Here is a 27,160-nt window from a genome sequence, read left to right on the forward strand (position 1 = left end):
GACATCTGGTGCGTCACTGAACGCAAGCACCTCGGACACCTTTTGATGCGGGCCCACAGGGTACACCCCACGTTGAATTCATGGTCGAGTTCCTTTTGGGTGATCCCTGGCTAGAAACTTCTAACCCATCATTAAATTCAACAAACTAAACATGCACTTAACACGACCCCCCCTCAATCCAAACTCCGCGAGTCGCGGTAACCATGATCGCTGTTACATATTCGGAAAACCACATGACCTCAGGTCTGTCTCCGCATTGAAGGCAGGAGAAAGAAGAAGCATACATCGTCTACTGGCGAAGCAACGAGGACAGAGTGCTGCACAGGCAAATGTTTGAATCCAGCTTCTAGATCGATCGCACCGTCTTATTGCATTAACACATCATACGAATGACATTAAGTGTACATGGCAACACCGCAGAGGTGTCATTCATGAAGGCGAGGTACGGCTTGTGCGCGCGTGACAATGAACACTATCCGTCGCCTCCAATGGGTAGCACCACGGTACAGAGTCTCGAAGATATCTTCGTCTCTCGCAATGACACGAGAGCGTAGTTTCCATGTGCTGAGTTGCTGTCGAATTAAGTCAAAACGCTCAGCTACCACGTTCATAGTAGGTCTCGCATTGGGATCATTCTGAACCATGTCTACGAGAGGTTTCAGGAACTCGAACCCAGTCTTTGTCTCAGAGCATGGTGATAAGCAATCAACCGAAGGAGTTTCGTGTAAGCACTTACAACTCTTCTCTAATGACGTTGCCGAGATAGTAGACATCACTAGGGAATGGGCCCACGGGAACGTCTGCATTATTTTGAAATTCTAATTGGGTACTCCAGGGGAGTGGCCTCGCGAGGATCGTATCGATGTGATAAGCCAAAGTCGATGAAGTAGTATTTTTGGGGCCGTCGAGTGCGAGTATAATGCCTCGCATGACCACTGTAGTCACGCTTCATGCGAGGGTCAACGGGATGATATGGCTCAACAAAGAGGTCTTTCGCGTCCATCATAATATTTCTGAACATGCAGTCGCTGTCCTATAATGAGTCGAGAACCTGTGATAGCAGTGTCACCCCACCTACCGGTGAGCTACACGGTTGCTGTGCATGAACAACAAGCCCTGTAATGATTTACTGGGACGATATCAACATCAGGAGTGGTGGTGCTTACTTCGAATAACTGTCTGATACATTCCACCACCTCGCCGAAAGTGTCGAATTGAGGTCTGTCAAAATCAAGTAATAAAGGCATCACGATGATTTCCTTATCTGCCTCGTTTGGGACTGGTAGTACGTCGAGAAACGGGACACAGTGATTCTTGGGATGGGAGGCAAATCGTTCCATCATAAAATATTGCCCGATATCTACCTCGTAAGGGAATTCCGACTTGTTCAGCACTTTGAGAGAAAGGTATAAGCCATCAGACATGCGAGTCGCATCGATGATCCGACCAAACTGTGGGATTGTCAGTCATGAGCGGTGCGGCCAAACTTTTGTGGCCTCACTTCCAAACCCTGACCATCTTCGCAAGAAAAAGGGTCGCGCTGTGAGCCATCCCAGGATGGTACCCATTCCGGTGCATATCGAGGACGGAGTAAGTACCCTTGGGCCTTTAGCCATCGATATTGTTGACTCCACCAAATTTCGGATGGAGACAAAGCTCCTGGTCTCCGTTCGCGTTCTGCTCCAAAGGCTTCCAACTCCTTTTGAGCCCTTCGTCTCTCATTTTCAGCCGCCTCTGCAACTTTACGCTCCGTCTTCGTCTTTGGACAACTCTTGTTCGAGGTCGCGGTGTTGCCACGGTCCATGCGGAAAGGTTTGGGAACGAGGGATAGGGTACACGGTAAGAAGTTGGTTGAACCTGTGGTTAAGCCGGTCTTTTTAACACTCAACAATATATATCAATTTGTGTGCTGTGCTGTTTTGAATAAAGACAGAGTACTGAGTTAGGACAAGATCCGTCAGTTAAGCATACACAAGAACGAAGTGCTAATGTTGAGTTGTCCGTGACAATCCGTCCGCGTCAGCCGCCGAGCGGATGGTTGTCGGCCATAAGCGATTTATCCTGGGAACAACGCCAAACAATCTGCGCAAGCTGCGTCCTTGAGTTATCCACAATAATCGTTGGATCAACAGGTTCGCTTGGTCATCCAACTGCGGTCGAAAGAAACAATATTAAGTTCTGCCAGTCACCGATATCGATTCATGTATTGTGCATCGTGTATAAATCTGTGGAAGCGACAAAAACTACAAAAACGGCTGTAGTAAACACGGCCCATCTATGAGGCGTATTCCTTCTTTGCAACCATGGGCGTTGTACGAGTAATATATACAATCCATACAAACAAACCCTTCCGCGTGTTTTCAGCTTGCATCGAAGCCTGAATCTCCTCCAGAGGTGTCAGAGTCGTCCACCTTGTGTACGGCGCCGGCACAAGGCATACACAGGCAAAGACAAAGTGAGTGGGTGCAGCCTGTCAGGCCCCTACACATCTGGACGATATGTAGGTATTGCGGGCAGGCGCCGTAACAAATACTGAAGATGAAGGCTCCAATGGACAACACCTCGGAATATAGCTGTTAAGGAATTCTCGTTAACAGACTTCACCCGTGATCGTAGCTTCCATGTGCTGAGACCCTTAGAGATGACTTCATACCGCGAAACCACCTCATCCATGCTGGGCCGTTTGGCAGGATCATCTTGTACCATATCATCTATTAATTCCTTCATGAACTCAAATCCTTTGCGAGGCTAGTGCAATGCTTGATCAACGGATGACAGAAATAAGCCTAGGAAGTACTTACTAGTAAAAAGTCTTGCTGAATGGCCCTCCCAAGGTACCATACGTCAGTAGGAAACGGGTCTCGAGGTTCATTCGAGTTCTGAAATTCGGGTACACGTTTGTCCCCTCCAAAGATGGGAATTTCCGTGGGTTTAGCCTCTGAAGGATCGTATCGGCGAGATATGCCAAAGTCGATATATAGGTATTTTACGGGACGCTGTGTCCGAGTGTAATGCTTTGCGTAGCCTTTAAAGTCGCGCCTCATGACAGGTTGCATGGGATGAAATGGACCCTTGTACAGTAGATCTGCGTCCATCATTATATTCAAACTCATGCAGTCGCTGATAAAGTGTCAGTCTCAGGAATCAATCCTTTCTCTTGAAAGACGAGCATACCGATGAGCAACTCGATGAGAATGCATGAATTGTAAGCCCTGCACGATGTCAGTAGGTCGCTATAATGACAAGAGATGAGCAACATACCTCAAACAACTGGCGAAAACACTCCACAGCCTCCCCAAACGTTTTAAACGGTGGATTTATATAATACCGCAGCAATGGAATGATCAGAATGAAGAGATCCTCTTCATCCGGTAATTGTAAAACGTCAAGCGTCGGGACGCAATGATTCGCTGGGTCGGCGGCGAGGGCTTCTGAGCACAGATGTTGGCCTATCTCTACCTCATACGGGTGTACAGATTTTTGAATCAGTTTCAGAATGACGTATGTATTGTCGCTAAGACGAGTTGCGTCCATTATGCTGCTTCGCTGTTGGTAATGAAGCTGTTTGATTATGTGGTAGGAATGAGCATTAGAGAGACTCACGAAAGGCATCTGCCCATCTTCATAAAATAAAGAGGGTTTTGGTTTCTTCTCGCCCTTCCACGACGGCACCCAGTTGGGAGCGTATCGGGGACGCAAAAGATATCCACGTGTTTTCAACCATTCATAGTTGTTCGCCCATCGTTGTTCAGTTTTAGTAAACTTCTCTGGTCCTTCCCCGTCTGTTGGAAGAAATCCATCAGGATCAAGCATCAGTTCCAGTGTCTGAGACGCCATGGTCGGCATGTGTTGAAGGAGTTTCCTTGCGTATCAAATATACACATAAATAAGGCCAAATACCGTGACGCCGGTGGCGGACCTACGTCTTGCAACTTCGACCCATCCGAATCCGATTTGCAGCCTAGGATTTACGCTTGTCTCAAGTCATCGTGAATACCATTGATAAACCAGGTAATCAGGAGCGTGGTGTTCAGTTGCATAAGCCGAAGTCAATAAAGTAATACTTTGGCCGCTGAGTGCGTGTGCAATGGCTGGCACGACCACTGAAATCCCGCTTCATGTGCAGCTTGACAGGGTGATATGGTTCAACGTAGATGTCTTTGGCATCCATCATAACGTTCATCCACATGCAGTCGCTGTTCTTCAGTCGGATGAGAGGACATCCGAGTCAGAAGTAAGCTTGTCCTCCATGAAATATCGCCCAATCTCTGCCTCATGAGGATGTTCTGACCTTTTGATCACTTTGAGAGCTCAGAGAAACATACAAGCCGTCAGAAAAACGGGTTCCATCCATTATTCGACCGAACTGTGAAACCATCAGTTGGTCAAAAGTGCAGCTGGGGTTGTTGCCTCACGCGTATGACCTACCCATCTTCACAATCTAAGGGATCACGTCTGGAACCCCCCAAGATGGGATCCAATCCGGAGCATATCGCGGCCGAAGTAAGTACCCTTGACCTTTGAGACATTGATACTGTTGGCACCACCAAGTTCCCCGCGTAGACAAAGCTCCAGGTCTGCGTTTGGCCTCTGTTCCGAAAGCTGCGAGCTCCTTTTGAGCTCTGAGAACTTTAAGTTTCTCAAGCTCCGCAGCTTCCTCAGTCTTGGTATCGGCCCTGGTCTTGCTCCGCAGTGAGTTGAACGTAGTCTTGATCATACGGGGTGGTATATTGACGGGACCTACATTAAAAAAACATATCGAAAGCTTTCTGACAAAGTTCTACGTCAGTAGAGCGTTTTTACTGGGTGATTAAGTAATCACTTATTATTCTCATGCGATGATCGACCCCCCGACATCGTGTCAAATGCACCCGATGATCAATCAGCCACAGCCAAATACCTCTCCCACTTAATTCTGAATATTTGGATCTCCAAAATCTTTGCACGTGTGGCACATATATAGTGTGGCAACACTGCGATACTAATGGCTCCTAGCTCGATAATCTGCAAAGCATGTCTTCCCAGCAAGAACGTCAGACACTCCTTATACCTGTTGGCCTTGGCTCTCCCGAATGATTTGATCGATCTATCTTTCCTTTGATGAGAGTCAACAGCAAAAGCAACTCTCTTCAGGAAGTGGATTTCGTCCTTGAGGCAACACTGGACGAGATCTTCAGGATGCGTTCTATGGCAGGGAATAAGGATGAGCTTCAACAACTTATTCTTCATGCCAAAGACGAGTATGATGTGTGCGTCTCTCCGTACATTCAAATGCCCTATTTTACTGAATAGCGCTTAAGCCTAAACGCAGAAAAAATGAAATTGGAACAAAGCAAGAAGTCCTTAAATCCGGTCAAGTTATTCTCTACCTATCGCTCGATCCGCTTGCTTGCGGAAGCAGGAAGAGCCTTGTGGATCCAAACCAGGGTAAGTTATAACCGTATAGTGAGGCCTCGATTATTGTTATATATCTGATGCTGTCTCCCAGTCCGCGTCAGAGAGGATGAGACGGCAATTACTCTCTGTTGACGCACAGGATGTGCAGCCTGTAGATTGTTTGTTCAATTCCTGCTCGTGTCTACAGCTGTGGAACTCATAGTTGATGCAGATAATGATCTGCCGCCCGACGCTCGCATTAGCGCGATTGTGTTGTCAACAGAGGCAACCACACAGCCGAATGATACCACCGCCTCATTTTTCACCGAAGCAGCCAATTTCGTGGATTTACTACCTGATGGAAATCCCTTCGCGGACGAGTATGAAGCGGAAGACAGTAAGTACAACATCGCGCACACTAGAACCGTCCTACACTCATATGATCAGTGGGAACTGCTCCCGTCCCAGAAGACGGTTCAGCTTCAAACCCATCGGCCGATGATGGAGTCACATTACCCACCAGTCCAGATTTTCGTCTTTCTGAAGCATCGCCCCTTGGCTCTCCGTCATCGAGGCCAGGTAGCAACAACTATTTCATCTTTCAAAATAGCTGTGTTGCTTCGAGATCTGCAATACAAACACCAACTCTGAACAGTGGCGGGTCGCATAACCGAGGGTCATGTTCGTAGGATCTACATTTTCATGTATCGTGCAATCCACTCATAATATATTTTTAGTTGCTGGCCCGCTGACGAGACATTGACTTCCAAAATGGCAATCATCGCATGGTAACATGGCACTATTACGTTGGATTCAAAACGGAGGAATAAGCCTATTTTACGCGAGGCGCGCGCGGAATTCTGTTCGTAATGATATTGATGAACATAAACAACGCTTAATGACAGTGGATAGTTTCTCATGCTTATTTCCCTGATGAGTGGAGTGTTTTGGCGGGCCACACATCAAAGTGAACGCGAGTCTTGTTTTTCAGATATTCCGAATGGCTGTGTGCACAATGACACGAGAAGTAAGACGCTCGTGCTCAGTGACAGTCAATTCCAATTTGTGATTTCTCCACACACTCGTCTAGATCTGTCCGTTCTCATGAAGATGAAGAATCTAATTTCGACCTCTGAGTGTGCTAGTGATAGAGTGTGGAGGTAATTATTGAAATCTTACTCACTATAACAAATTATTTCAAAATTGACCAAGGGATCGCGTGGGTTAGTGGTTTTTCTACGTGGCAACACAATCTGGAGCAGATCGATGTTGAGTCATACAGGAGTCACTGAGCAGTATCTGACGCTGTTATGCGAGATTTATGAACGGAGGATCATGCAGAAGACTAAATCCTCTAGTACGCAGTTGAAGGGCTTGAAAATTTGCCGCGGGACTGCAATACCCTCTCTGATCCCGTACGTGCGGTAATACCATGGAGGACATGGGTCAAGGTAGTTGGCCGACCTAGATCTTGACTTGATGGTTCAACAACCCAGTAGTTTCGGTGTTGTCTCGTGTATCGTAGGCATCACAAGAACACTTTTACAGCTTGTCGAGGAGTTCGCACTTGTTGAACACTAGTCTCCCGTCAGACCTTGATAGAATGAAGATAGTCGTTCCTTCTATGTCAAGGCTGAACACCATATTCGATCAATTTTGGAGTTATCGGGAAGTTTAAACTTTAGACTGAGCTCCCCGAGCTGCGAACGGGTGCCTCCATTGCACCTTTACTCACGATATTCGCGTGCACTACGTGCACTATGTTTCGTTGCATTAACCTGAGCATCGGCCGGAGTGATCATGAATTAATTTTTATCCGTGTGCTACATCATAGCAGATATGGACACAGGGAAACTCGTCCTTGCACACATTACTGATCTAGTGTGACCCAACAGCGAGGATATAAGTGGATCGGTCCACTGCCGGCGTTGAGCGGAGTGTTTCGTATTGACATTCCGTCATTTTAAGGGAAGGGCAAGTATCCTTGAGAATTATGAATACAGCAGTCTACTAGCCATCTCAAATCCAAGGAATGTTGCCCCATTTGCAAATGGTGAACTAGCGAGCAATGAGCTAATGAAACATTCCTGAGGAATAAGAAACGTACCGAATTAAAGTGGGCCCCAGACCACGTGTAAATGCACCGATTCCCTCGGTCCTCCAAACCTTCCTCACGCAATCCCGTGCTGAAGTGTATTTTTGTCCAGTAGAAGGACTAAATCCGTCAGTTTGCATTCTAGATTTGATCATGTCTATAGGGTATATCACTGCCCAAAGCTGTCGCGGAATTAGCTCAACGTGTACATGGAAATGCGACTGGGCAGAGGGATGGGGACTTACGGCGTATCCAGCTGTCGCACCGTACAGAACGGAGTTCATAGGGTTAATCTGGTCCCGTCGTATGCCCTTCTGGGTCATTTCACGTTGTACAAGCTTTTCGTACGCCAAAAAGTAGACGCCGTAGCCTGTGGCTTCACGTAGGAATGTGACACCTTGTCCTTTAAATATTCCGGCGATGCCGTGTTGTGAGGCAATTTTCTTCATTGCGTTAAATGGACCTTTATATATTGGGTTCGTATTTGATTGCGTCTGCAGACCTAAAGAAAAGGTTGAACGTCAGAGACTAGTCGTACAGAGGGAGGGCTCACGAATGCGAATGTGTTCCACTGGACCAGATACTATGCCGTTAGCAAGCCCTGCCGCTACTCCAGCGATAACGAGCTGGCCTCCACCAAGCATCTTTCCTTCTACTCCGCCTTCACCTCTAGCTAGATTCTGAGCCGTGAATATCCGTTTTGCATACTCGAGTACTCCAAATTGTATTGATACGCAGACACCAATTCCCAGCAAAGGTGTCAACGTGCCCTGACATAAAATGAGATAGAACATAGCGTAGAGTGACAAGAGCATCACCTTATAGAATGCCAGAGGCCCTTCGTTTTTCAAGATACCGCCAGCGCAATGCAGCATGCCGGTGTAAGTGCCCTTTGCCGAGGTTTGCATGCGCTGAGGGAGAGTCATAATGGGTACGCAAGTATCCTTGCACAGATTTTATAGCCACTCTCACCACTTTCACGATGTCGAAGGGTTGTCCGACAAGGACCTAAAACACGCGAACTGAGTCGACACGTAGCACTGAGCCAATTTCATACACACCTGAGCTATTCCTCCAGCCGTTCCAGCCACCAGGTCCTTTATCGCGTTCGACATTTGCGACTGGCTATTCCTGAGAGAAATTTAACCTTTGAAAAGTTGAAACTTGAGATAACCAAGCTGCTGGCAGTTATACAAATCGCGGAGTTTCACAAAAAAGAGCATTTGCTGACTACTTACGGATGTAACTCGAACCTACAGCCAGCTCATTGCCGCGAACATGCCAATACGTAGAAAGAGTACCAACTGTGATACTTAGTCCCACCAAGTCAATAAGATTCAAGGACGGTTGGGTACATTGAAGATGAATCGAAGTACCGGTCTGTACCTGACCAAGACTATACTTGTAACTGTAACCACAGCTTCCACTACATAAGCATCTCATCTCAGCACTCATGCATCATGACTGAGCCTGGATCCAACGAAATCGACGCGACAACGAATTCGACCACTGAGCATGTCGGAGATGAGGAAGCAGATGAATGGGTTGAAGAGGATGAAAATTATGATGACGATGACTATGATGACGGAGAGGAAGAAGCAGAGGAAATTGCCCGTCGGTTGAAGGAACAGCTATGGGCGGACATTAGCAAAGCGCAGGCAGACCGCGTAAACGTCACTGCAACGACATCAACTCCTGGTGTACCCCTACATGATGGTGTGTCTGCGGTTGCTTCTCCAGTTCCGATCACCCACCCACCTCTACAACCGTCATCCAAGAAGGAAGAGGCCGCCTTGAAGACAATGGGGAACGTGCTCAACATTGCAGGAAAGGATCCTCTGGTTCACTCAACTCTGGCCTCTGCATTCGTTCCTGGTGCAGGCAATAGCGTTTTGGAAATCCTCAATCGCACAGTTGCCGCTGGGACAATTTCCAAAGACCTTGCAAAATCACTCAGTCTGACACTTGTAACTTTGGCTCGCTCCGACGCACTCTTTGCCGCAATGCGTCACTCTAATGCGCCTTCGCTGCAGCTGGACAAAGGCAAGAGGAAACGCGACGAGACCGAAGAAGAACGGCAGAGGAATGAGCCACGAGCCTTCAAACGGCCAGCTTTTGCATATGGTCATCTACAGAGCCAGATAACAGACGCAGTTCGCGTCGTTTCAGAAACTCTAGCTTCCCATCCACCTTCCAACGGCCCGCCAGATCCGTCGATCATATCCTCAATTCAGTTACAGTTACATCAAATATTTCTTTTTGCGGTCACTTCTTCTGCAAGAGGAGGACCAGAGACAAACGCCTTACAGGAGATCAGTGGGCTCATTCAGGTGGTTGGAGTCCTGAGTGGTAGTCCCATTGGCCCCACTGCTGTCCCACCGAATGCCCCGATGCCAAATATCCAACCCCCTGACGTATCGATGTATCCTCCCCGCCCATGGATACCGCCAGGAACGGGCCCTCAGCCCGTCCCTTTTAGCGACATTGGTACCGCAGTATATCCCTGCCTAGTACCAAGCTGCCGCAAGATTTTCGCGCGGTTGTTTAACCTACGAGCGCACCAACAAGTGCACGCAGTGCACAGGCCGTATCGTTGCGCCGCGTGTCCTGCCTCGTTTGCCCGAAATCATGACCTGAAACGTCATGCCAAACTACACGACAAGACGGGGTTCCAGTGCGCTGGCTGCTACAAGTTGTTCTCGCGGCGTGATGCAATAAAAAGGCACAAAAACAGTAGCGCAACTCGTGGCGGCAAAGCGGAGGCATGTGTCAACGCGGCAATCAAAGAAGTTGAACTGGACAAGGAGGATGGGGAAGACGCTCAGCGGGAAGGTCGACGAACACGGATGTGGGCTGATATCGTGACGAATTCCGTAGCGTCTACAGCAAGTTACGGAACGTTTGGTGATGATTGGGGTCCGGAGGAAGGGGAAATGGATGGTAGCGTCATCGGCCATGCACAAGAGGCTGTGCTTAGTCTCCACAAGACGTTACAAGCACATGTGTCCAGCGCGCTAGGAACAGCCGCGGATCATAATGTTCCTCCATTGCATGTTGATCCGGCTGGAGGCCAAGCGACCTTGGCTAGCGTCATCGCTAGGGCGCAGTTGCAAAATAGGCCTTCTTCGCAAACTGAACAAGATAATCCAGCGGTGAGCGCTGCCAATCCGAGCATGACCGAATCGCCATTGTTCCCATTGGACGATGGAAGTTACCCTCCGACAAACGATTACGCTGTTCCAACTGCGGAAAGTGCAACGGTTTCTGCACCGCCGTTCTCTCTATATGGTCTTTCAGAAGAACAAGCGCGACTTTTGGAGCAAGCAATTGCTAATGCTGCGTCTGCAGCTCAAGCACAGGCAGAGGCAGAGGCAGCGTTGGAAGAACAGGATGAGGACTATGAAGAGGATTACGACGAACCGGACGATGGTGACAATGGCGTGGGGATAGGGTCGACTGTGGGGACCGAAGTCCCTTCAACGTTAGGACCATAATCTTGTCTATGTATTGCGAGTGTGCCAAGTACGTATCAATCTCTGACAATTAGTACAATAGCTTTCTGCCGCCTCCTAGGCATGTCCAGCAGCCCTTCAGCCCATCTGTAATGCAACTAATCGTACAATTGTTGATATCGTCCAAAATAATGAATATAAGTATGTACATGGAATGCGAATAACCTGAATAGCGATGGCACAACTTGAGTAATGAACTGGATTTGTGGAGATCATCGCTTACTGGTCATGTCATCAAGATACGGACCCTACATTTTCCCCCGTGGTTTAGGTGATATGGGTACTGCGTAGAGTTCTTTGCGTTTTGCCTCTGCTTGCCGCCAAAAATCTTGGCTTTCTGGAGATTCGCGTCGCCACGCCTCCGCAATGACTTGAGCGGGCGATAAGTTTGCGCGATATATTGACCCTTTCTTCCCATCTTGTTTTGGGCGGGGGTCGGACGTCATCGCATTCTAGAGTTCAGAAAACATACGAATTCAGGATTCCGAAATACCAGAGAAACCGATGTAGCAAAATTGGCGTACGGCAGCTCAAGGTTCAAACACAGGTGGGACATGGACAGGGACCGGGTGATTGGACTTTTATACAAGGTTTGGTTACTGGACCAAATCTTAATTCTTTCCGTCTGCGGGAGCGCGTCGATTCTCGAGACAGACCAGGACAGGCTCTCCATTGTTGTTCGCCCTAAATGGAAGGATCAAAGCGGGCGGATAGACCACCGGACGGTATATCTAGGCCTTCTGCGATGAGCGCAGGACTTCGCGTAGTAGCCGAAAATGGGCAGTGAACAAACGAATTGCCGTATAAGGCAGTTTCAAGGCGGACGGCGCACGTAACTTTCATGGATCGAGCGCTGTGTTAGAACGCCTCGTGCAAATAGCATCAAGACATGTCATAGCTGAAATGGCGTCCCATTGTCTGAAGTTCACAGGACAAATGTCCGTGACAGAATGGCTCGCCTCATGTTCAATGTGAGTTTAAATCACATTGGAGGAGAGTGAGTCAGGGGATCAGCCAGACCCACGGGTGTGGCAAACGCGGCATAGTGATGAATAGCCTGGGTGTGTCAGGGACATATTGCTCAGCCAACAAGGCACTGTTCTTCGTTCTGATTGGAGTGCCAGCCACGAAGCTTTGACCGTATTATAGGCACGGGAAGCACGGAGAAGAAGCCCTTCGAAATCACCTCAAATCTGGTGGTAAGAAGTGACTCACATGCATTGTAACCCAAGAATGGGAAGATCAATGTACATTGTACGACCGAGTCGTCTTCGGCGGAACATATGCGTGAGCTGTGAAGAAAGATGAATAAGATTAACGAGTACCTTCAACTGTTCCAGTAGACACAAAGAACTTATTCACGCGCTCGCAGTTGCGGAAGCCCGAATAGAACCTACTGGTAAGGTTCGATATGACTGCCATCATGATGGGCGGTCACTAGCCTTAGATCCGGGGAATGGAGGTGGTGGGAATCATGGGATGTGGGGTAAATCGACCCTAGAGCCGCAACGACAACAAGGTATGACAACTTTATGGTCTGTCGAGATTTTCGGTCTGAGTCGCTGCCTGTGGGTCTTTGATGTGTGCCCCTGGTGTGTCCTTGAGAGCACGCCGGAAGTAGACTGTCAGAAATAGACACCGGTAGTGTCAACCAATCATGAAATTACGCATGACCGGCTAGCTGGCACCTGGTGCGGCCTCGTGAGTTCTCGTGGGTCACCTCACTACTAAGTAAGCTAATCTAAAGCTAATCGGTGTGAGCAAGCAGAACCCACGTACTTATATACTCTAGAGACAGAGGAGATCCCTTTCTTTTGTCTGCCGCAATCATAGCCTTCCGAGCAACACGCGCCATCAAGATGAGCGAAGCGTCAGTGCAATGATTTACATACGTGACACATCTCTGATCGTCTTTGACTCCCAGATTCACTAATTTTATGGCGGGATCGCCCCTCAATCGTCTATCATGGCTGAGGCCATCTCATTCATTCCTCAATGCTGTCATTGTTTCACCAGCGACGAGGTGGATCTTATTCAATGGAGGACAGCCACTTGTCGCTTCTCATCCGGGTACACAGAAGCGAAGTCTGGCGCTGTTGACTACTGAGGACGTTATGCCTTTGGTCGGCGCAGGACCATTCTTTGGGCAATGCGAGCAGGAAGGAGAAAACTCCACACCCGATGTACCTGCTCTTGAGGCTGCCCGAGTCCGTGGTCCAACGATAGTCTTCCTGGGTTTACAAGAGGCTGAAACGTCAGAAAGTGCTCTCCCATCTTCCGACTTCAAAGATCCCCATTCTGCTGTCGAAAAACTCGATGGATCCTCTTACTTTTCCGTGGATGTCGCGGACCTTGACGAGAATAAGGTTAATGCAGCTGTAGAGAACACTGGGCTTGCAAAGGATGGCTCGACACTGACTTTTCTGGAGCCACGTGCGGCGATGTCAAGCCTTGATGTTCGTTTCGCAGCGATCTTTGCGGAGGCTCGGAGCATGGTGGATTGGAATCAAAGGAACAAGGCATGCGCTAGTATATGCAGAATGGAAGGCTTCTGCTGAAATGTGATGTTCCAGTTCTGTCCCGCTTGCGGTTCGCCCGTATATTCTTTGTGGGCTGGATGGAAGTTGGGCTGCACATCTCTACTTCCCTGGGCTGATAACACGGACAGGAAACCTTGTCCCTCTGGGTTCGTTCAAACATTGTGTTGGAAACAACCACTGATATGATATGAAGGCGAGGGCTAAACAATTTTTCTCATCCTCGAACGGATCCCGTTGTAATCATGCTCGCCATTGATGAATCAGGAGAGAAAATCCTTCTCGGGAGAAATGTTCGCACACACCTTCAATATATACGAGTTATCTTTTCTGATGTGGCCTGCAACAGAAAAAATTCCCCGGCCGGTTCTACTCCGCGCTTGCTGGCTTCGTCGAGCCAGGCGAGTCCTTCGAGGATGCCGTCAAGCGGGAGATGTGGGAGGAAGCTGGAGTGAAGGTCTGGGACATCCGATATCACTCTGGACAACCTTGGGTACGTTGTTTCTGCGTGACAGAACTCCAACCTATCAACCCCGACATGTTAGCCATATCCAGCCAACTTGATGATCGGCTATTACGCGACCGCTGATTCTTCTGCGCCAATCCGTACTGATCTGGATAACGAACTCGAAGGTCAGTCGTCTTCTGCTGAAATGTTAATGTTGCAGTTTGACTCAGGGATGTGTCACACATAGATGCTCGGTGGTACACCAGAGAAGAAGTGCTTGCTGTCTTGAGACATGCTAGGGGAACTATCAATAACGACAGCGAGCCGCCCTTCAAGATTCCCTCGCCAACCGCAATCGCGGGCGTCCTCATTCAGCACTGGGCAGAAGGAAAGGGAAAGATACAATTAGATGCGGGTGCGAGCGCGACTACAGCAAAGGCATTCGAATAGTGAATAAGTAAATTCTGCAGAAGCACGACGTACAGTCCGTCTCAGTAGCGGCTGCAAGAGCTCGTGCAGGAGTATATCAGTGTGAGACTCCGCGATACAAATGTTTTTGTACCAAAGTGCTTAGTGGATCCACAGTATAATACGAGTTTCGAATATAGGAATAGATAGCGATTCGACTTACACTGTGGTGGTTGCAACTATGAAATGAGAAGATAAAGACGTCACGGACAAGAATGCACGGCAGCGGCATAATGTACATAGGGAAGGCCCTGAGACAGCTAATAAGTACCAATACACTGGAAACGAGAGTGATTGCGATGAAGTACGTGATCTATGTAAACGAGTGCGATTCGGCACGGTCGTTCTAAGCCTAGTGGAGTCGTTTTTAACGGTACTCAAAAGCATCGATGATAGAGTTAAGGAGCATATCCTTGTAATCACCACCCGCCTCCCACATCGAGAAACCGCGTAGCCCGGTGTTCTTGATATACTCGCCCTTGGCAGCAAACGATTTGACGTTGTCGAAGGAGATCATAACTTGGGAGGTCTCGTTGTACACATACGGCTGTAAAAGCAGCGACATAAGCACTCCTCCTTCAGAGCGGGGAAATTATATTACCGTCTGACTGCAGTTGTCATATCTATAGTAAATGCCATCAGCAGGCGTGCCATCCTCTGTGAGGAAACCGTTGTCAATGAGGCCCCAGAAGTTGAAGGTACCACCTGAGCCCTCGTAAACGCCACAGACATCAACATAACCAGTGTTGTCCCATGCATCACCCAAGGGCTGGTTCGAAGCATTGTAGGCGGGGTATGCAGCCAGGTTCTTTGCGTCGGATGTGAAGGTGTTAGAGGGAGAGACGTTAAACGAGTGGCCGTAGGAAGCAACGCCGAGCACGATCTGGTTGACCGGCATCCCTGCGTCCGTCCAAGACTTGACTGCAGAAACAGCAGAGCCCTGTTGATTCGCAGATGCGGCGCAGGTGTCGTTCAACGGTGCGTTGGGTCCCACAGTCGAGAACCAAGGACCCCAAACGTCATAATTCATCACGGCGACGTAATCGAGGACCTTCGCGAATCCAGTGGCGTCAGTAGAAGGACTTCCGGTAGCGTCAAAGAAGGGTGACAGTCCTACGGCGGCTGAGAGGGTGAGCTTTGCTGCTACTGGGTTTTGGCGAAGTTCCTGGAGGAATGCGAGGAAATTTGCCGTATCGTTCACGCTAATGGTATTACAGCCGATTCCCTGATTATTCGGAGACTCCCAGCTGTTGGAAAAAAAAAAGAAAATCTGAGGTTAGCGCGTGATGTCACAGTCCCAAGAATCAACCTACTCGAATTGGATGCCATCAAGGTTGTATTGTAATACAAAATCTGCCACAGTCTGGACAAATGCCGTCCGGTTTTCGGCAGTGGCAAGGTTGGAAGAGAACCAAACACTCCCAGTCCAGCCTCCAACAGCAATGTGGGCCTCAACACCCTGCGTGTGCGTTAGACATCAATTGTAGAAGCGGTAAACTCTTATTTGCTCACATGTGCATGGGCCTCGGAGACGAACTGAGGGAGCATTTCACCATCAGAGTCTGCCAGGCTCAGACTGGTGACGTTCTGGGTGGTCTCTCTAAGAAAAACAAATGTGACCACGTTAATCGAAGCTATCTAAGTTGATGCTAATAATACATGCAACATACGCAAATGAATAATATAGCGTGTTGTACTTGTCCCAGCTAACTGAAGAGAGCGGGAATCCTTCAGTAGCGTGCCATCCGGCGTACCACGTTGCTACGACAGGTGTGGTGGAACGGGCGGCGAGCGGGTTCGCGCTTACTGCAGCGGACAGGGAAAGAAGAGGTAAAATGATGGTGGATAGCATGTCGAGGGAACTCGACGGCTGAAGGGGGCTAAGGGAAATTGTGATCGTGGTTTAACCGTGGCAACAATTTCTTATAGCTTTTCGTTTTCCTCATTTCTACTAGGCCGTCACGTCCATCCGGGTGCAAATTTGAAGAAGTCTGGCATCAATGATCTTGCGGTATGAGGGACTCCTCCAGTACCAAGGGAGCGGTTGCTCATACTTCCCGAACATCGCGTTTTAGTTTCCCGGTGTTGGAGAGAGAAAACGACAGTATGGTGCAGCATGCGAGAATCTGCAGGGACCTGCGAGCCTGTCAATTTGTCACGTGCTTTACTTCCTCACTTTGCCGGGCCGGCAAATTCCGCTACCGCCCCCATACGGAAGCTCCGCTGCGAAACCACCAACCCCCGGCGGAGACAAGGAAAAGTACCACTCCGAAACAGAAATCCTAAACAAATGGATCCATTCATCAATACGAGGTTGAAATTCGACCGGCTGCTCACCGACTCCATGAGATACAGGAAGAAAGCTCTCAAAGTAGAGACCGTGTCACACCGCTATAAGTAATCTATTTGCGTACTTAAAGTATTTTCTCTGGGTGACTATCTCTATTATCTACATGGGTGAAACCCCCGTCTCCCAAACGTATCTCCTAGGATTGACCTTGTCAGTTGCTAGTTGATAATATCGTTCCACCAAAAAAAAGAAAAAGGTCTGTTGCCGTACTGGCACTGCACATCGATATCATTGATTCATAAACTAACACGAGGACTGTACGAGGGTTTATGGCTAATCATCCATTTAAGATGCTATTAATCTAATACTATAGCCCGAGAACGACGCTATGAGTTACACGACTATATACTCAAACTGTAAGGTGGTTGCAACTATGAACGAGAACATATATAAAGGCGTCGTAGCCAAGGATGCAGCGGCAGTGAACTTTGGGAATGTCTTGAGACAGCTATGTAATAAGTACTAGTAGACTGGCAACGAGCGTGATTGCAATAAAGTAATGTAAACGAGTGCGAGAGTTAATAGTAAATATTGGAAATGCATTTAATTACACCCAAAAGCATCGATGATAGAGTCAAGGAGCAAATCATTGTGATCACCACCCGCCTGCCACATCGAGAAACCGCGCAGCCCTGCGTCCTTGATATACTCGCCCTTGGCAGCAAACGATGGAATGTTGTCGAAGGAGACCATAACTTGCGAGGTTTCATTGTACACATACGTCTGTAAAAGTAGCGGAATAAGTACTCCTGCTTCAGGGTTGGAAATAATATTTACCGTCTGACTACAATTGTCATATCTGTAGAAAATGCCGTTGGCAGGCGCGCCAGTTTCGGTGAGGAAACCGTCGTCAATGAGGCCCCAGAAGTTGTAAGTGCCACCTGGGCCCTCGTAAACGCCACAGACATCAACGCTACCAGTGTCGTCCCATGCATCACCCAAGGGCTGGTTCGAGGCGTTGAAGGCGGGGTATCCAACCAGCGTCTCTGGCGCATCGGGCATGAATGCGTTAGAAGGAGAGACGCTGAACGAGTGACCGTATGCAGCAACGCCGAGCACAATCTGGTTGGCAGGCATCCCTGCGTCCGTCCAAGCCTTAACTGCAGAAACAGCAGAGCCCTGTTGGTTCGCTGGCGCAGCGCAGGTGTCGTTCAACGGTGCGTTGGGCCCCACAGTCGAGGACCAAGAGCCCCAAACATCGTAATTCATCACGGAGACGTAATCGAGGACCTTCGCGAACCCAGAAACGTCAGCAGAAGGACTTCCGGTAGCGTCATTGAAGGGCGTCAGAGTTACGGCGGCTGAGAGGGTGAGCCTCTCTGCTACTGGGTTTGCGCGAAGCTCCTGGAGAAATGCGAGGAAATTTGCGGTGTCGTTCACGCTAATGGTGTTACAGCCAATTCCCTGATGGTTCGGGTACTCCCAGCTGTTGGATGACTGATGTCAGTGCGTGATGTCGGAGTGACAGCAATCAACGTACTCGAATTGGACGCCATCAAGGTTGTATTGTAAAGCAAAATCGGCCACGGTCTGCACAAATGCCGTCCGGTTTGCGGCAGTGGAAAGGTGAGAAGAGAACCAGACACTCCCAGTCCAGCCTCCGACAGCAATATGGGCCTCAACATCCTGTGTGTGTGTTAGACATCAATTGTAGAAGGTAAATTCTGATATGCTCACATTTGCATGGGCCGTAGTGACGAACTGAGGGAGCATCTCGCCATCCGAGCCTGCCAGGCTCAAAGTGGAGATGTTCTGGGTGGGCTCTCTAAAAGAAACACACATTATCGCGTTAATCAAAGCGATCTACGTTTATGCCAATACAGGCAACTTACGCAAATGAGTAGTACAGCGTAGTGTACTTTTCCCAGCTAACGTAAGAGAGCGGGAACCCATCCTCAGCGCGCCATCCGGCGTACCAAGCTCCTACGACGGGTTTAGTGGAACGGGTGGCAATGGAAGGGGCGGCGAGCGGGGTCGCGCTTACAGCGGACAGCGCAAGAATAGGTAAAAGGAAGGTGGATAGCATGACGAGGGAACTCGATAGCTAAGGGAGGTCTGAGAGAGATTGTGATCCTAGCGACAACTTCTTATAGGTTTTCCGCCATCCTCATTCTAGGCCGTCGCGCTCGGAGATAAAAGGTGATCTATCCGGTTGCAAGACTTGAGTCGGGCTCATACTGTCATCAATGATCTTGCGGTAGGAGTAACTCCAGTATCATGGAAGCGATCGCTCGGACTTCCCGATCATCGCAATGTCTGTATTGTCGAGAGGACGACAACATGGCGTAGCACGCGAGGATCTGCGAGGATCCGGGAAATAGCAATTTATAGGGCAATAACAATTTGGTGATGACAATACCGATCGGTCCATCTCATAACATCGCCCTCAAGACCCCGTCACCATCTCTTAGTATACACTCTCCCTCGAAAAGTACACGGTCGGACATCTCGTTGGCTTTGATGTACTGAACGCAAGCAGCGTCAGTTGCTCCCGGCTGGCACCAGACAGCGGGAATTGAAAGCTCCTCGATTTGTTTGAGGAGATCGATGGTGATCTTGTCACGTATTCAGCAGCAAAGCTGCGAACGTGGCAACATACTACTGACCTTGGCGGATGTTATGATACTCACTGACGTTTCGGTTGGGTTCGGAAGGTCAGCCAACGACCTAATTGTCTTTATGCCCTCCAATTCGTCTTTCGATGGGTGAACCGGTGTTACTGGCCTGTTCCGCTGGATGTACCATTGCAGAACCTACGGACTATGATATTGTAATGTCTATGGCAAAACTTGAATCCAGGGCTACCTTCGTACCAAACTTTGACTGGTCTGTAGAAGCACCGACCACGGCGTAGTGCGGAAATGATAGAAAGTGTTTTTGCTTTTGAATAGCGTTTGCCATCATGGAAGAAAGAAACCGGCAAATACTACTGTGTGTCAGTGTGTGAGACCGTGTGAATTGAAAGACCTTCGAAATGACGTTGCGTTTTCCCCGCTTCAAGAACATTCTCCATTTAGCCGCAGTAAAGCTTGTGAAGATCCTTGCTTTTATTGCGCTGACATATACTCTTAAACTTTTGTAGGCTTAGGCGTCTTCCTTCTATTCGGTGCCTAGGAAAGACTGATTCACGTGGCAGGGGACGCAAATATATCAAAAGCCTGTCGAACACCATTACTGTACTACCCCCAGCCAACCCGTACTCGTGGACGGGGATAGATGGGGATACCTGCTCTCGGCGGGTATGGGTGCAGGTTCACCCCTATTGGGGCTGAGGTTGAGGCTGAGTACTGAGTGGCGGTGACTGCTCTCTGCAAAGACTGAATTGAAGGAGTAAGTGATTTAACGTGTTACCAGATGAACGGCTCACTGACGCATCTGTGCCCGTGATAGCGGAGATAGGTCTCCGACGCGAGGAAATACCGAAGATCGTGCGTCTCATAGTGCTGGCGTCATCTCGGGTGACGCCGCCACGACGGAATGACTCACCGTCAAAAGTCATGATGACATCCATTGAATGGTAGCTCATAGCTGAAGACGCGAAACAGACGGACGATGATCAATCATACGAATGTCATACAACTAGTAGGAGGTGGGTGATACTTAGTCAGAGAGAATCATTATCATATACTAATCAGTGGAGCGGAGGGTTGGCGAGGAAAGGTGTAAGATACACATGTTTATTGGTTTTATTTCTGTCGAATGAATATCAGCAAGGTTGAAAGGGTAATGACTAGATGTGCACGTACATGCGTTGCAAGCGGGGAATGGGCCACAACACGACGAAATGTCACCTGTCCATGTCAGCTGCCTGTCACATACTAAATCAGCAAGATAATAATATGTCACCCTCGTCAGACTCAAAAATAAAAAATCACGACGAATTGCCACATTGATCGACTAACAAGTGAGCGGAGTGCACACAGCGCATGTAGATGGTGGGTGGGCGCATACGGGCCTGAAAGAGGACAAGTCATTGGGGTGGAATGATGGCCCCTTGACATGAAGACCGCACAAAGTGAACGGCAGTTGCGAGATATCGTGTGCGATAGCTGGCATAATAGCCTAATCAGAAATGTGCGCTTATTTGGCCGGCTGTTCAAGTGTCACGAAGCTTGGTAACATAGGTTTAGGAGCGTCGGGACTGTGGAAAACGTTGAGGTAGAAATGTGATTGTATTGATGTAAGGCTGAAGGTGTCGAGTGATCATTGGCGTAGCACGGGAACATATATTTGCAGTCCCGAAATGCAGCTTGCACCATAGACTGGGCATGCCCACAACTACCTCCCTCCATCGTCGACATATCTTGGTCAACAGAAAGGGAGATTCTAGCTTTAATGGGTGCGGAAAGCCATCGAATTCTGGGAGGCAATGGTGGAATTTTTGCAGTAGATGAGGGCACCGTGGGCGTCGTGTGGAAAATCTTTACTGCTGTGAGCGAAAAGTCAGCCAGAGAAGAGTACTTGTGGTGATGTCGCGAATTCATCTTGGGTGTGGTATATCTAGAAAAAGAGGCTCGCACCGCTTCTTGACACCGTTCGCCCCTAGCAATTTGTGTGCATTGGGTGGCCTGAAAGAGGGTATACTCCCACTTATGGCATGTTCTGGATCAGCAGCAAACGCGAGACCAGAGTAAAGAAAATCGGGCGTGGACCATACAAAAGCAATTGTCCCGTGCCAAGGATCCATTCAGGACGTTGTGGGTAGAGCGCATGGTGTATGTTGTGACACTTGCGTGAAGTCCCCCAATCTATTACTTCGGAATTCACTGTCAATTACGAAACCCAAACAAGTGCGCTGACGAGTTGCTGACGAAGGTGGAAGGCTTGACAGGGAAGGCAAAAAGACCTGTCATAAATTTCAGAGATGGTCAGATATCGCATGCATCGCGCCATGAAAGGATGTCAATCAACAGTAATAGTAGTGCCATCGGAACCGTGCAGTAAGTCACTACAGAGCGAGCCGTGGGAATATTGCGCACGGGCCAGATGGAAAAGATATATAAGCTTGTGCTCCAAGTTTGTTGGTTCTTCAGAACATACTCAGCTAGGATCTATTTTATAGAAACTAACTCGAGTCTCGCATGTTTACACATGCCACATCCTTCAAATCCACTCGATGACAACCGCGCTCTCTCGTTCGACAGAGAATATGGCCTTCGCGTTTAACGCGGGGTCTCGAGGACGTTTGGTTCTGTTCTTCGTGCGACTGCTTGCAGTTTAGCGAGACGGAGCCAGCGAGTTGAGCGTCTGTCTGATGGATTTCTATTGGTATCATATCTACAAGCTGTCTTTGGTTGAATATACAATTTTATTTGCCTTTATGAAAACATGTGATGGCGGTCAGATTGTCTTACAGTTCATTTTGGAGAGGAACATGTCCCTGTACGTATGGTTGAATACTGTATGGAGCTATCCCGATCATGCACGAACTTGAATACGTGCGTTGGAGCCGTGCGTATGCCAGTCGCCCGACTATATGTAGCCCTAAGCCCGTACTCGACGTTGTTCAATTCATGCCATGAAACTTTTTGAGTCGACGTTACTTCCGTTTTCCAATGCAGCTGTCCGCAATATCACATACGGCATTCTCATCGGATTTACCTTGTCTATAACATCCAAGTCCATATCATCATATTGGCGTTCTCGACGACGTCAAAGCCTCTCGCATGAACCATTCGAGTCTCGGCCAATTGAGTTGAGAAGTGACGAGGTCCTGCATGGTGTCACTGGGTTGATAGGTACGTGACTCAGCCGGTTTAGCGTTCGTTGAGGGTATCCAAGTTAACTTTGGACGTCCAGGGAATACACCTTTGGTGAGGATCAACTCGTTGAGCGATGTTTTGGGAGTCGAGATTCTTGGAAAGGCAGAGGTGTGTTTCGAGCTAGATCCTTCCCCATTCAAGGTCTCCAACGTTTGGCAATTTATAGTTGATGAATCCCGGAGGGAGCGTCAAGGACCGAGTTGCTCTGCGCAGTAAGTTCGTCGGGCAGTTGAATCGACCTAGAGCTCACTTTGTGAACATGAAGTAATTGAAGACGCAGAGCGGCAAGGTTTGCTGCACCCTCACACTGGATCCCGCATTTTCGAAGGCACTGTTGGATCTACCGGCATCTCAATAGCGACCATAGCAAAGGCAAGGCAAGTGACCCCAGTTCTGGTGTGAGATCGTCGCCATCTGATAGTACGATGTTGCAGGGGATATGATACAAGTAGGCCGTTTTCCCCAGCTGTTGAAATCCATCTCACGTTTCTCAGCGATCATCATGCCGGACGATGTGGCCCAGGAGAAGGTGAATGCGTTGCAGGCCCTTGGAGCCGAGGTCATGCGTGTTCGTCCTGCGAGCATCGTCGACAAAAAACAGGTGCGAGCTTATATCGTAGTTGCACGCTATATATTTACTACATCATAATCGCAGTATGTGGTGAGCAATCTCTGTGTCAAATAAACTCACACAATCAATATTCACTTGGGGAAAAGAACATCGCTAGGCGAGCAGCCATCGAATTCGGACGTTCAGACGTAGTGAAAGGCTTGACGAACGCCCATATCAGCCACGAGCTTCAGACAGGTTCTGCATCTGTGGTAGTCACCACTACGTCGTCGCATGTCCATGCAGAAGGCACCATCGACGACCCGCTGGATCAAGATCTGTTAATCAAACCAAGGGGCTTCTTCGCCGACCAATTCGAGGTGCTCGCCTTGATACATACATAATTGGTGGCTAAACTAAACTCACATCATGCATAGAATCGCAGTAATTTTGAAGCCCATTATGATGGGACTGGTCCAGAAATATGGCGTCAAACTAACAGTCATATCGATGCGTTTGTATCTGGAGCAGGTGTGTGCGTGTTATGTTCGATTTGTCTGGCTTTTTAATACTATGATGGCTAGGGACAGGCGGGACGATCGCAGGCACTGGACAATTTCTTAAAACAATGAATGAAGAGGTGCAGGTCGTCCTAGCGGACCCAGAAGGCAGTGGGCTTTATAACAAGGTCAAATCCTATCTTTTTGGCTGCCCGACATTCCCTCACACACCTCCAGGTCAAGCACGGCGTCATGTACGACCGCAAAGAAGCCGAAGGGACCAAACGAAGGCATCAAGTTGACACAGTAGTCGAGGGAATGTGCGTCTACAACCACCACCTCCAATTCCCCATCTAACCCACCTATCGATCGATCTCTCTAGAGGAATCAACCGCATGACAAACAACATCGACCTAGCGATCCCAATCATAGACGACGCATTCCGGTACGTCAAATGTTCCATCTTCAATCCTCAACAGGAGCCTCATCTCATCGATAACGCAAGGATAACTGACGTGGAAGCGGTTGCCATGTCCCGATACCTCGTCCAAAACGACGGTCTATTTCTGGGCTCCAGCAGCGCCTGCAATTTGGTGGCATGCGTCAAATTCGTAAAGAAAAAGGGATGGCGGGAAGGTCAAACACTCGTCACGATCTTGTAGGTTTTCCCTCTGGACATGGATACTTGTGGATTCACTGTTTTCCTAGATGCGACTCTGGCAATAGACATTATTCCAAGGTCAGTGTGTGGTATCCGGGAAGACTGAATGATCTCTAACGCTTTTGTGCCTGTGCCTATCATCAGTTCTGGTAAGACAACATCACATGTGGTCGGAGAAACGTTGACATTTGTGTATAGGAATGATGAATACTTGCGTAAAGCTAATATCCCTGTCGACCGCAGTATAATCGACGATCTAATCGCCCAACCTGGTTCTGGAGTTTAACAAATCTCAATAATGAATCCATAAGTTGCATGGGATAAACAATGTATGCGAGTGCTATGGTACAAATGCTACTTGATGAAGCAAACGGCGGGATAAAGATAGCAAGGACATCAAATCGAAGGCCATAGTTGGGCAGGTATGCTAGGTGGTGAGTGATTGGGTATTGGTCTGTGACCAAATCCGTTTTGATTGATAGAAAGAGCCCCTGTCGCGGGAGGATGTGGTGAAATGCGCGATGTCTCCTTGGATGGAGATACACTTAGCGCTGTGTGGGAGATGCCGTTCATACTAGAGAAACTCGTTAGTGTCTAGGCTATGGGGGAAAAGATAGATACACATACGGGGTATCCTGAGCAGCAGCAGCAGGGGGGTCAGGTGTGATTTTGAGAAAACCAGCTTGTACCAAGAAGTCCCAAACTCGACTCGTCTTGTTCACATCAATCTTGACGAGATCCCGCGCTTCCCTGCGGCGGAGCTTGCCTCCACGACGAGCGTACTCGCGAACAAGGGTCTCCTTGATGACAAGATATGGTTTGGGTAAGATTCGGAGCTGCGAGCAGAGGGTTTGCTCGGCTGGAGTAAGCAAGTGCAAGGACGGGCTATTGGCAAGATTGAGAGGGGCGGCTAGAGGGTAAGGTGAGCCAATGCACGATATTTTTGGTTAGAATAAACGAACGTGGTCTGCGGATTGGAGGGCCCGTTCCTGCAGGGGTTCCAAGTTTCGGAGTCGATTCTCTCTCATGACTTTTGCGACCTTCCGATTCTCCTATAACAGTGTTAATTTGGTCAGGAAGACATTCCAGGAACGAATAAATGACATACTCCCGCTGCCTCCTGCACGAAGCTGTGCCAGACGTTCTGAAGAATAATAGTCGCGAGACAAATTCGCTTTCGCTTGAGCCTAACCGTACAAGTGAGCTGCCTGACTCGATAAACCAGTTGCGGTACATTTCTTACCCGGCGAATGGAGTCTAATTCAAACTTATCGATGTCGGCGGAAGTAGTAAGTCCCATTCGTCGATAATGCTGCAATTCTTGTATTCTCTTCCTTAGCATGGCTTCGTCTGTCGCAACAACATCATTAGCGCCTATCCCCATAAATGCTAGAAGTCCCTACACAGAATATCAGCTGCGAACACTTCGAAATCTTCGGCAGTCTGAAGTCGAGCAAACGGCCGGAGCCGCTGAACGATGTCCTTCTCTTCCTTCGGTCGCTTCTTCTCGGCAGCTTGCATCTGAACAAAGTGTGAGATTATGCTGTGCATACACGGGCCGACATACCTTCTTGTATTCCAAGAGACCTCGGTCATACATGATCGCCTTGGCTTCTCGTCGTTTATCAAGACGCTGGTTGTACATCTCCATCAAAGTCAGCTTGAAAGCGAGTGATTCGTCTGTCTCATATGGAGGAGGCAGCGTTGCTTCGTCCGTATTTGCGTCGTCCTCCGTTGAAGCCTGCTGCTCGCCAGACGGTTCCTCTGACTTGACATGCGAATCGCCGTTCATTGGAAGATGTCCATTGCCGTTCGCGGTGCCATTGACACCGTTCACGGGTGGCTGACTGCTGTTCCTGGAACCATCAACTGTCTTGCGCTCTTCCTGCATACGTGCCCTAGCGCGCACATCCGCGTCGTTTTCATCTTCCATAATCTGATCCCCACCCCATGCATGGCAAATTCCGAATTCCAAATCCTTCACAAGATCCTCCGCTTCATTATCGAGCTCGTGTTCAAACTCGAGTCTACCAGGAAGGAAAGTGGCAATTTCGTGTACCCCAGGAGCGGAGGTTGGGGCTACCTTGGGTGGTGGAGGTAAAGAAGTAGTCATGGATGACATTCGCCTGCGTTTGCGAGCCTGGAATTCGTCGGGGTCGATGTTGAATTCGACATCCATCCGCTGTAGCATATTTTACTTAGTGAAGGGGCAGACTTGAATCCACATTAACGTACAGGAAGTGGCCAATCGCGGGAATCAACATATACGCTGTTGTAGTGTTCTTCGACATCTTCCTTGGTGCGAGTGCCAACGTGTTCTGCGATCATCTGCCAGTTTCCAAGGCCTTCCTGAGATATTCCCTCGATGAGTAAGAGCTCCCTATAGATACGTTTCAGACGGAACGACGACGAAGGCATTGATTACTTACTCATCTGCTCCCCAGTCAGCAGAGAAAATCGGATACGAGTGAAGTTCCTAACATGTCAATCAACGCAAGAACGTGCATCAAACGTGAATATGTCGTACAATAACTCGGTATGCATGACCTGCTTTATGTTTGGCGAACTCTTTGCCAGCGCAAAAGCAGGTGGGGCAGATATCCACACCATCTCCTGGCTCACAGATAGGATCGGCGCACTTGATACGAGCTGAATGCGTCAAGTCGCATTGACAGCAATCACATTGAATCTGCAAGCCTGGCTCGTTGACAGCTGCACAATTTACGTAAATGAAGCGTGAGAAAGGTATTTCATCATTGAAACAGATAGATAACCAATGGAAGGGGTGGAAGGAACCACGTACTTTGGATTTCATCCGGCTGGTGTTGTCGCTTTCTATGGGAGACGGTCATCCCAGAAGGAAGGGATGGAAAAGCCTAAGGTACCGGAGCTCAAAAGACC

General features: G+C 48.7%; 13 protein-coding genes across 13 annotated transcripts; 4 read left to right on the forward strand and 9 right to left on the reverse strand.

Annotated features, from left to right (window-relative positions):
• Nucleotides 1-370: 370 nt before the first annotated feature.
• DEU56DRAFT_806642 (uncharacterized protein) lies at nucleotides 371-2,059 on the reverse strand. The gene is made up of 5 exons (XM_041353354.1): nucleotides 1,502-2,059; nucleotides 1,167-1,451; nucleotides 1,079-1,116; nucleotides 737-1,028; nucleotides 371-683 (listed from the first exon to the last, which is right to left on the reverse strand). The coding sequence occupies exons 1-4, from the start codon at nucleotides 1,802-1,804 to the stop codon at nucleotides 806-808; spliced, it is 849 nt and encodes a 282-aa protein (XP_041207969.1). The 5' UTR covers nucleotides 1,805-2,059; the 3' UTR covers nucleotides 371-683; nucleotides 737-805.
• A 422-nt stretch (nucleotides 2,060-2,481) lies between these two features.
• Nucleotides 2,482-3,813, reverse strand: DEU56DRAFT_737574 (uncharacterized protein; the record flags this gene model as incomplete). The annotated part of the gene is made up of 5 exons (XM_041348593.1): nucleotides 2,482-2,748; nucleotides 2,802-3,120; nucleotides 3,175-3,212; nucleotides 3,262-3,546; nucleotides 3,604-3,813. 5 exons carry the CDS (start codon nucleotides 3,811-3,813, stop codon nucleotides 2,482-2,484), a joined length of 1,119 nt encoding a protein of 372 aa, XP_041207970.1.
• Nucleotides 3,814-4,360: 547 nt separating this feature from the next.
• On the reverse strand, nucleotides 4,361-4,784 carry DEU56DRAFT_389608 (uncharacterized protein). Its single transcript, XM_041345971.1, has one exon. It carries the CDS (start codon nucleotides 4,715-4,717, stop codon nucleotides 4,442-4,444), a length of 276 nt encoding a protein of 91 aa, XP_041207971.1. The 5' UTR covers nucleotides 4,718-4,784; the 3' UTR covers nucleotides 4,361-4,441.
• An 88-nt stretch (nucleotides 4,785-4,872) lies between these two features.
• Nucleotides 4,873-6,391, forward strand: DEU56DRAFT_389641 (uncharacterized protein). The gene is made up of 6 exons (XM_041345972.1): nucleotides 4,873-5,249; nucleotides 5,301-5,427; nucleotides 5,489-5,555; nucleotides 5,609-5,773; nucleotides 5,824-6,057; nucleotides 6,114-6,391. The coding sequence occupies exons 1-6, from the start codon at nucleotides 5,101-5,103 to the stop codon at nucleotides 6,137-6,139; spliced, it is 768 nt and encodes a 255-aa protein (XP_041207972.1). The 5' UTR covers nucleotides 4,873-5,100; the 3' UTR covers nucleotides 6,140-6,391.
• A 769-nt stretch (nucleotides 6,392-7,160) lies between these two features.
• Nucleotides 7,161-8,676, reverse strand: DEU56DRAFT_806667 (mitochondrial carrier domain-containing protein). The gene is made up of 7 exons (XM_041353355.1): nucleotides 8,533-8,676; nucleotides 8,444-8,479; nucleotides 8,290-8,382; nucleotides 8,025-8,241; nucleotides 7,717-7,973; nucleotides 7,484-7,653; nucleotides 7,161-7,434 (listed from the first exon to the last, which is right to left on the reverse strand). Exons 1-7 carry the CDS (start codon nucleotides 8,584-8,586, stop codon nucleotides 7,368-7,370), a joined length of 894 nt encoding a protein of 297 aa, XP_041207973.1. The 5' UTR covers nucleotides 8,587-8,676; the 3' UTR covers nucleotides 7,161-7,367.
• A 255-nt stretch (nucleotides 8,677-8,931) lies between these two features.
• Nucleotides 8,932-10,965, forward strand: DEU56DRAFT_913198 (uncharacterized protein; the record flags this gene model as incomplete). Its single annotated transcript, XM_041357494.1, has 1 exon — nucleotides 8,932-10,965. One exon carries the CDS (start codon nucleotides 8,932-8,934, stop codon nucleotides 10,963-10,965), a length of 2,034 nt encoding a protein of 677 aa, XP_041207974.1.
• Nucleotides 10,966-11,069: 104 nt separating this feature from the next.
• Nucleotides 11,070-11,584, reverse strand: DEU56DRAFT_389703 (uncharacterized protein). Its single transcript, XM_041345973.1, has 3 exons — nucleotides 11,508-11,584; nucleotides 11,207-11,435; nucleotides 11,070-11,148 (listed from the first exon to the last, which is right to left on the reverse strand). The coding sequence occupies exon 2, from the start codon at nucleotides 11,427-11,429 to the stop codon at nucleotides 11,232-11,234; it is 198 nt and encodes a 65-aa protein (XP_041207975.1). The 5' UTR covers nucleotides 11,430-11,435; nucleotides 11,508-11,584; the 3' UTR covers nucleotides 11,070-11,148; nucleotides 11,207-11,231.
• Nucleotides 11,585-12,683: 1,099 nt separating this feature from the next.
• DEU56DRAFT_389713 (NUDIX hydrolase domain-like protein) lies at nucleotides 12,684-14,599 on the forward strand. Its single transcript, XM_041345974.1, has 7 exons — nucleotides 12,684-12,853; nucleotides 12,908-13,502; nucleotides 13,557-13,669; nucleotides 13,717-13,813; nucleotides 13,870-14,013; nucleotides 14,066-14,153; nucleotides 14,216-14,599. Exons 1-7 carry the CDS (start codon nucleotides 12,843-12,845, stop codon nucleotides 14,416-14,418), a joined length of 1,251 nt encoding a protein of 416 aa, XP_041207976.1. The 5' UTR covers nucleotides 12,684-12,842; the 3' UTR covers nucleotides 14,419-14,599.
• Nucleotides 14,600-14,604: 5 nt separating this feature from the next.
• DEU56DRAFT_901715 (glycoside hydrolase family 18 protein) lies at nucleotides 14,605-16,566 on the reverse strand. Its single transcript, XM_041356562.1, has 5 exons — nucleotides 16,107-16,566; nucleotides 15,949-16,036; nucleotides 15,750-15,895; nucleotides 15,038-15,683; nucleotides 14,605-14,983 (listed from the first exon to the last, which is right to left on the reverse strand). The coding sequence occupies exons 1-5, from the start codon at nucleotides 16,286-16,288 to the stop codon at nucleotides 14,804-14,806; spliced, it is 1,242 nt and encodes a 413-aa protein (XP_041207977.1). The 5' UTR covers nucleotides 16,289-16,566; the 3' UTR covers nucleotides 14,605-14,803.
• Nucleotides 16,567-17,329: 763 nt separating this feature from the next.
• Nucleotides 17,330-18,812, reverse strand: DEU56DRAFT_913201 (glycoside hydrolase family 18 protein; the record flags this gene model as incomplete). The annotated part of the gene is made up of 5 exons (XM_041357495.1): nucleotides 17,330-17,509; nucleotides 17,564-18,212; nucleotides 18,267-18,412; nucleotides 18,464-18,551; nucleotides 18,619-18,812. 5 exons carry the CDS (start codon nucleotides 18,810-18,812, stop codon nucleotides 17,330-17,332), a joined length of 1,257 nt encoding a protein of 418 aa, XP_041207978.1.
• Nucleotides 18,813-18,985: 173 nt separating this feature from the next.
• DEU56DRAFT_389840 (CoA-binding protein) lies at nucleotides 18,986-19,747 on the reverse strand. Its single transcript, XM_041345975.1, has 3 exons — nucleotides 19,592-19,747; nucleotides 19,393-19,539; nucleotides 18,986-19,341 (listed from the first exon to the last, which is right to left on the reverse strand). Exons 1-3 carry the CDS (start codon nucleotides 19,688-19,690, stop codon nucleotides 19,159-19,161), a joined length of 429 nt encoding a protein of 142 aa, XP_041207979.1. The 5' UTR covers nucleotides 19,691-19,747; the 3' UTR covers nucleotides 18,986-19,158.
• A 2,454-nt stretch (nucleotides 19,748-22,201) lies between these two features.
• Nucleotides 22,202-24,909, forward strand: DEU56DRAFT_806694 (tryptophan synthase beta subunit-like PLP-dependent enzyme). Its single transcript, XM_041353356.1, has 17 exons — nucleotides 22,202-22,524; nucleotides 22,586-22,656; nucleotides 22,715-22,760; nucleotides 22,814-22,925; nucleotides 22,983-22,996; nucleotides 23,043-23,149; nucleotides 23,204-23,209; nucleotides 23,266-23,478; nucleotides 23,536-23,629; nucleotides 23,683-23,786; nucleotides 23,836-23,918; nucleotides 23,981-24,043; nucleotides 24,104-24,256; nucleotides 24,307-24,337; nucleotides 24,404-24,408; nucleotides 24,458-24,693; nucleotides 24,746-24,909. The coding sequence occupies exons 1-16, from the start codon at nucleotides 22,305-22,307 to the stop codon at nucleotides 24,543-24,545; spliced, it is 1,410 nt and encodes a 469-aa protein (XP_041207980.1). The 5' UTR covers nucleotides 22,202-22,304; the 3' UTR covers nucleotides 24,546-24,693; nucleotides 24,746-24,909.
• Nucleotides 24,859-27,111, reverse strand: DEU56DRAFT_737503 (uncharacterized protein; the record flags this gene model as incomplete). Its single annotated transcript, XM_041348588.1, has 10 exons — nucleotides 24,859-25,169; nucleotides 25,222-25,311; nucleotides 25,368-25,446; nucleotides 25,503-25,609; nucleotides 25,663-25,780; nucleotides 25,827-26,441; nucleotides 26,495-26,639; nucleotides 26,689-26,735; nucleotides 26,787-26,971; nucleotides 27,063-27,111. 10 exons carry the CDS (start codon nucleotides 27,109-27,111, stop codon nucleotides 24,859-24,861), a joined length of 1,746 nt encoding a protein of 581 aa, XP_041207981.1.
• Between the last annotated feature and the right edge of the window lie 49 nt (nucleotides 27,112-27,160).

Source organism: Suillus clintonianus (genome assembly GCF_016758775.1).
Source record: "Suillus clintonianus strain FC179 chromosome Unknown DEU56scaffold_40, whole genome shotgun sequence".
NCBI classification, from domain to species: Eukaryota; Fungi; Basidiomycota; class Agaricomycetes; order Boletales; family Suillaceae; genus Suillus; species Suillus clintonianus.

What these genes read in the sequence shown, in the direction of transcription:
- DEU56DRAFT_806642 (XM_041353354.1), bottom strand. Translation starts at nt 1,804, where the DNA reads ATGGACCGTGGCAACACCGCGACCTCGAACAAGAGTTGTCCAAAGACG. An exon ending in AAGATGGTCAGGGTTTGGAA is followed by an intron (nt 1,452 to 1,501) that starts GTGAGGCCACAA and finishes ACAATCCCACAG; the next exon opens with TTTGGTCGGATCATCGATGC. An exon ending in GTATCAGACAGTTATTCGAA is followed by an intron (nt 1,117 to 1,166) that starts GTAAGCACCACC and finishes AAATCATTACAG; the next exon opens with GGCTTGTTGTTCATGCACAG.
- DEU56DRAFT_389608 (XM_041345971.1), bottom strand. Translation starts at nt 4,717, where the DNA reads ATGATCAAGACTACGTTCAACTCACTGCGGAGCAAGACCAGGGCCGAT.
- DEU56DRAFT_389641 (XM_041345972.1), top strand. Translation starts at nt 5,101, where the DNA reads ATGAGAGTCAACAGCAAAAGCAACTCTCTTCAGGAAGTGGATTTCGTC. An exon ending in CCTTGTGGATCCAAACCAGG is followed by an intron (nt 5,428 to 5,488) that starts GTAAGTTATAAC and finishes GCTGTCTCCCAG; the next exon opens with TCCGCGTCAGAGAGGATGAG. An exon ending in GTCGCATAACCGAGGGTCAT is followed by an intron (nt 6,058 to 6,113) that starts GTTCGTAGGATC and finishes ATATATTTTTAG; the next exon opens with TTGCTGGCCCGCTGACGAGA.
- DEU56DRAFT_806667 (XM_041353355.1), bottom strand. Translation starts at nt 8,586, where the DNA reads ATGTCGAACGCGATAAAGGACCTGGTGGCTGGAACGGCTGGAGGAATA. An exon ending in CGGCTGGAGGAATAGCTCAG is followed by an intron (nt 8,480 to 8,532) that starts GTGTGTATGAAA and finishes CGCGTGTTTTAG; the next exon opens with GTCCTTGTCGGACAACCCTT. An exon ending in CCTTCGACATCGTGAAAGTG is followed by an intron (nt 8,383 to 8,443) that starts GTGAGAGTGGCT and finishes ACTCTCCCTCAG; the next exon opens with CGCATGCAAACCTCGGCAAA.
- DEU56DRAFT_389703 (XM_041345973.1), bottom strand. Translation starts at nt 11,429, where the DNA reads ATGACGTCCGACCCCCGCCCAAAACAAGATGGGAAGAAAGGGTCAATA.
- DEU56DRAFT_389713 (XM_041345974.1), top strand. An exon ending in AGGAAACCTTGTCCCTCTGG is followed by an intron (nt 13,670 to 13,716) that starts GTTCGTTCAAAC and finishes TATGATATGAAG; the next exon opens with GCGAGGGCTAAACAATTTTT. An exon ending in ATCACTCTGGACAACCTTGG is followed by an intron (nt 14,014 to 14,065) that starts GTACGTTGTTTC and finishes CCGACATGTTAG; the next exon opens with CCATATCCAGCCAACTTGAT.
- DEU56DRAFT_901715 (XM_041356562.1), bottom strand. Translation starts at nt 16,288, where the DNA reads ATGCTATCCACCATCATTTTACCTCTTCTTTCCCTGTCCGCTGCAGTA. An exon ending in ACGCTATATTATTCATTTGC is followed by an intron (nt 16,037 to 16,106) that starts GTATGTTGCATG and finishes TGTTTTTCTTAG; the next exon opens with AGAGACCACCCAGAACGTCA. An exon ending in TCTCCGAGGCCCATGCACAT is followed by an intron (nt 15,896 to 15,948) that starts GTGAGCAAATAA and finishes ACGCACACGCAG; the next exon opens with GGTGTTGAGGCCCACATTGC.
- DEU56DRAFT_389840 (XM_041345975.1), bottom strand. Translation starts at nt 19,690, where the DNA reads ATGATGGCAAACGCTATTCAAAAGCAAAAACACTTTCTATCATTTCCG. An exon ending in AGTCAAAGTTTGGTACGAAG is followed by an intron (nt 19,540 to 19,591) that starts GTAGCCCTGGAT and finishes CATAGTCCGTAG; the next exon opens with GTTCTGCAATGGTACATCCA. An exon ending in GTATCATAACATCCGCCAAG is followed by an intron (nt 19,342 to 19,392) that starts GTCAGTAGTATG and finishes ATACGTGACAAG; the next exon opens with ATCACCATCGATCTCCTCAA.
- DEU56DRAFT_806694 (XM_041353356.1), top strand. Translation starts at nt 22,305, where the DNA reads ATGAAACTTTTTGAGTCGACGTTACTTCCGTTTTCCAATGCAGCTGTC. An exon ending in TCTTCGCCGACCAATTCGAG is followed by an intron (nt 23,479 to 23,535) that starts GTGCTCGCCTTG and finishes CATCATGCATAG; the next exon opens with AATCGCAGTAATTTTGAAGC. An exon ending in CAAACACTCGTCACGATCTT is followed by an intron (nt 24,257 to 24,306) that starts GTAGGTTTTCCC and finishes CTGTTTTCCTAG; the next exon opens with ATGCGACTCTGGCAATAGAC.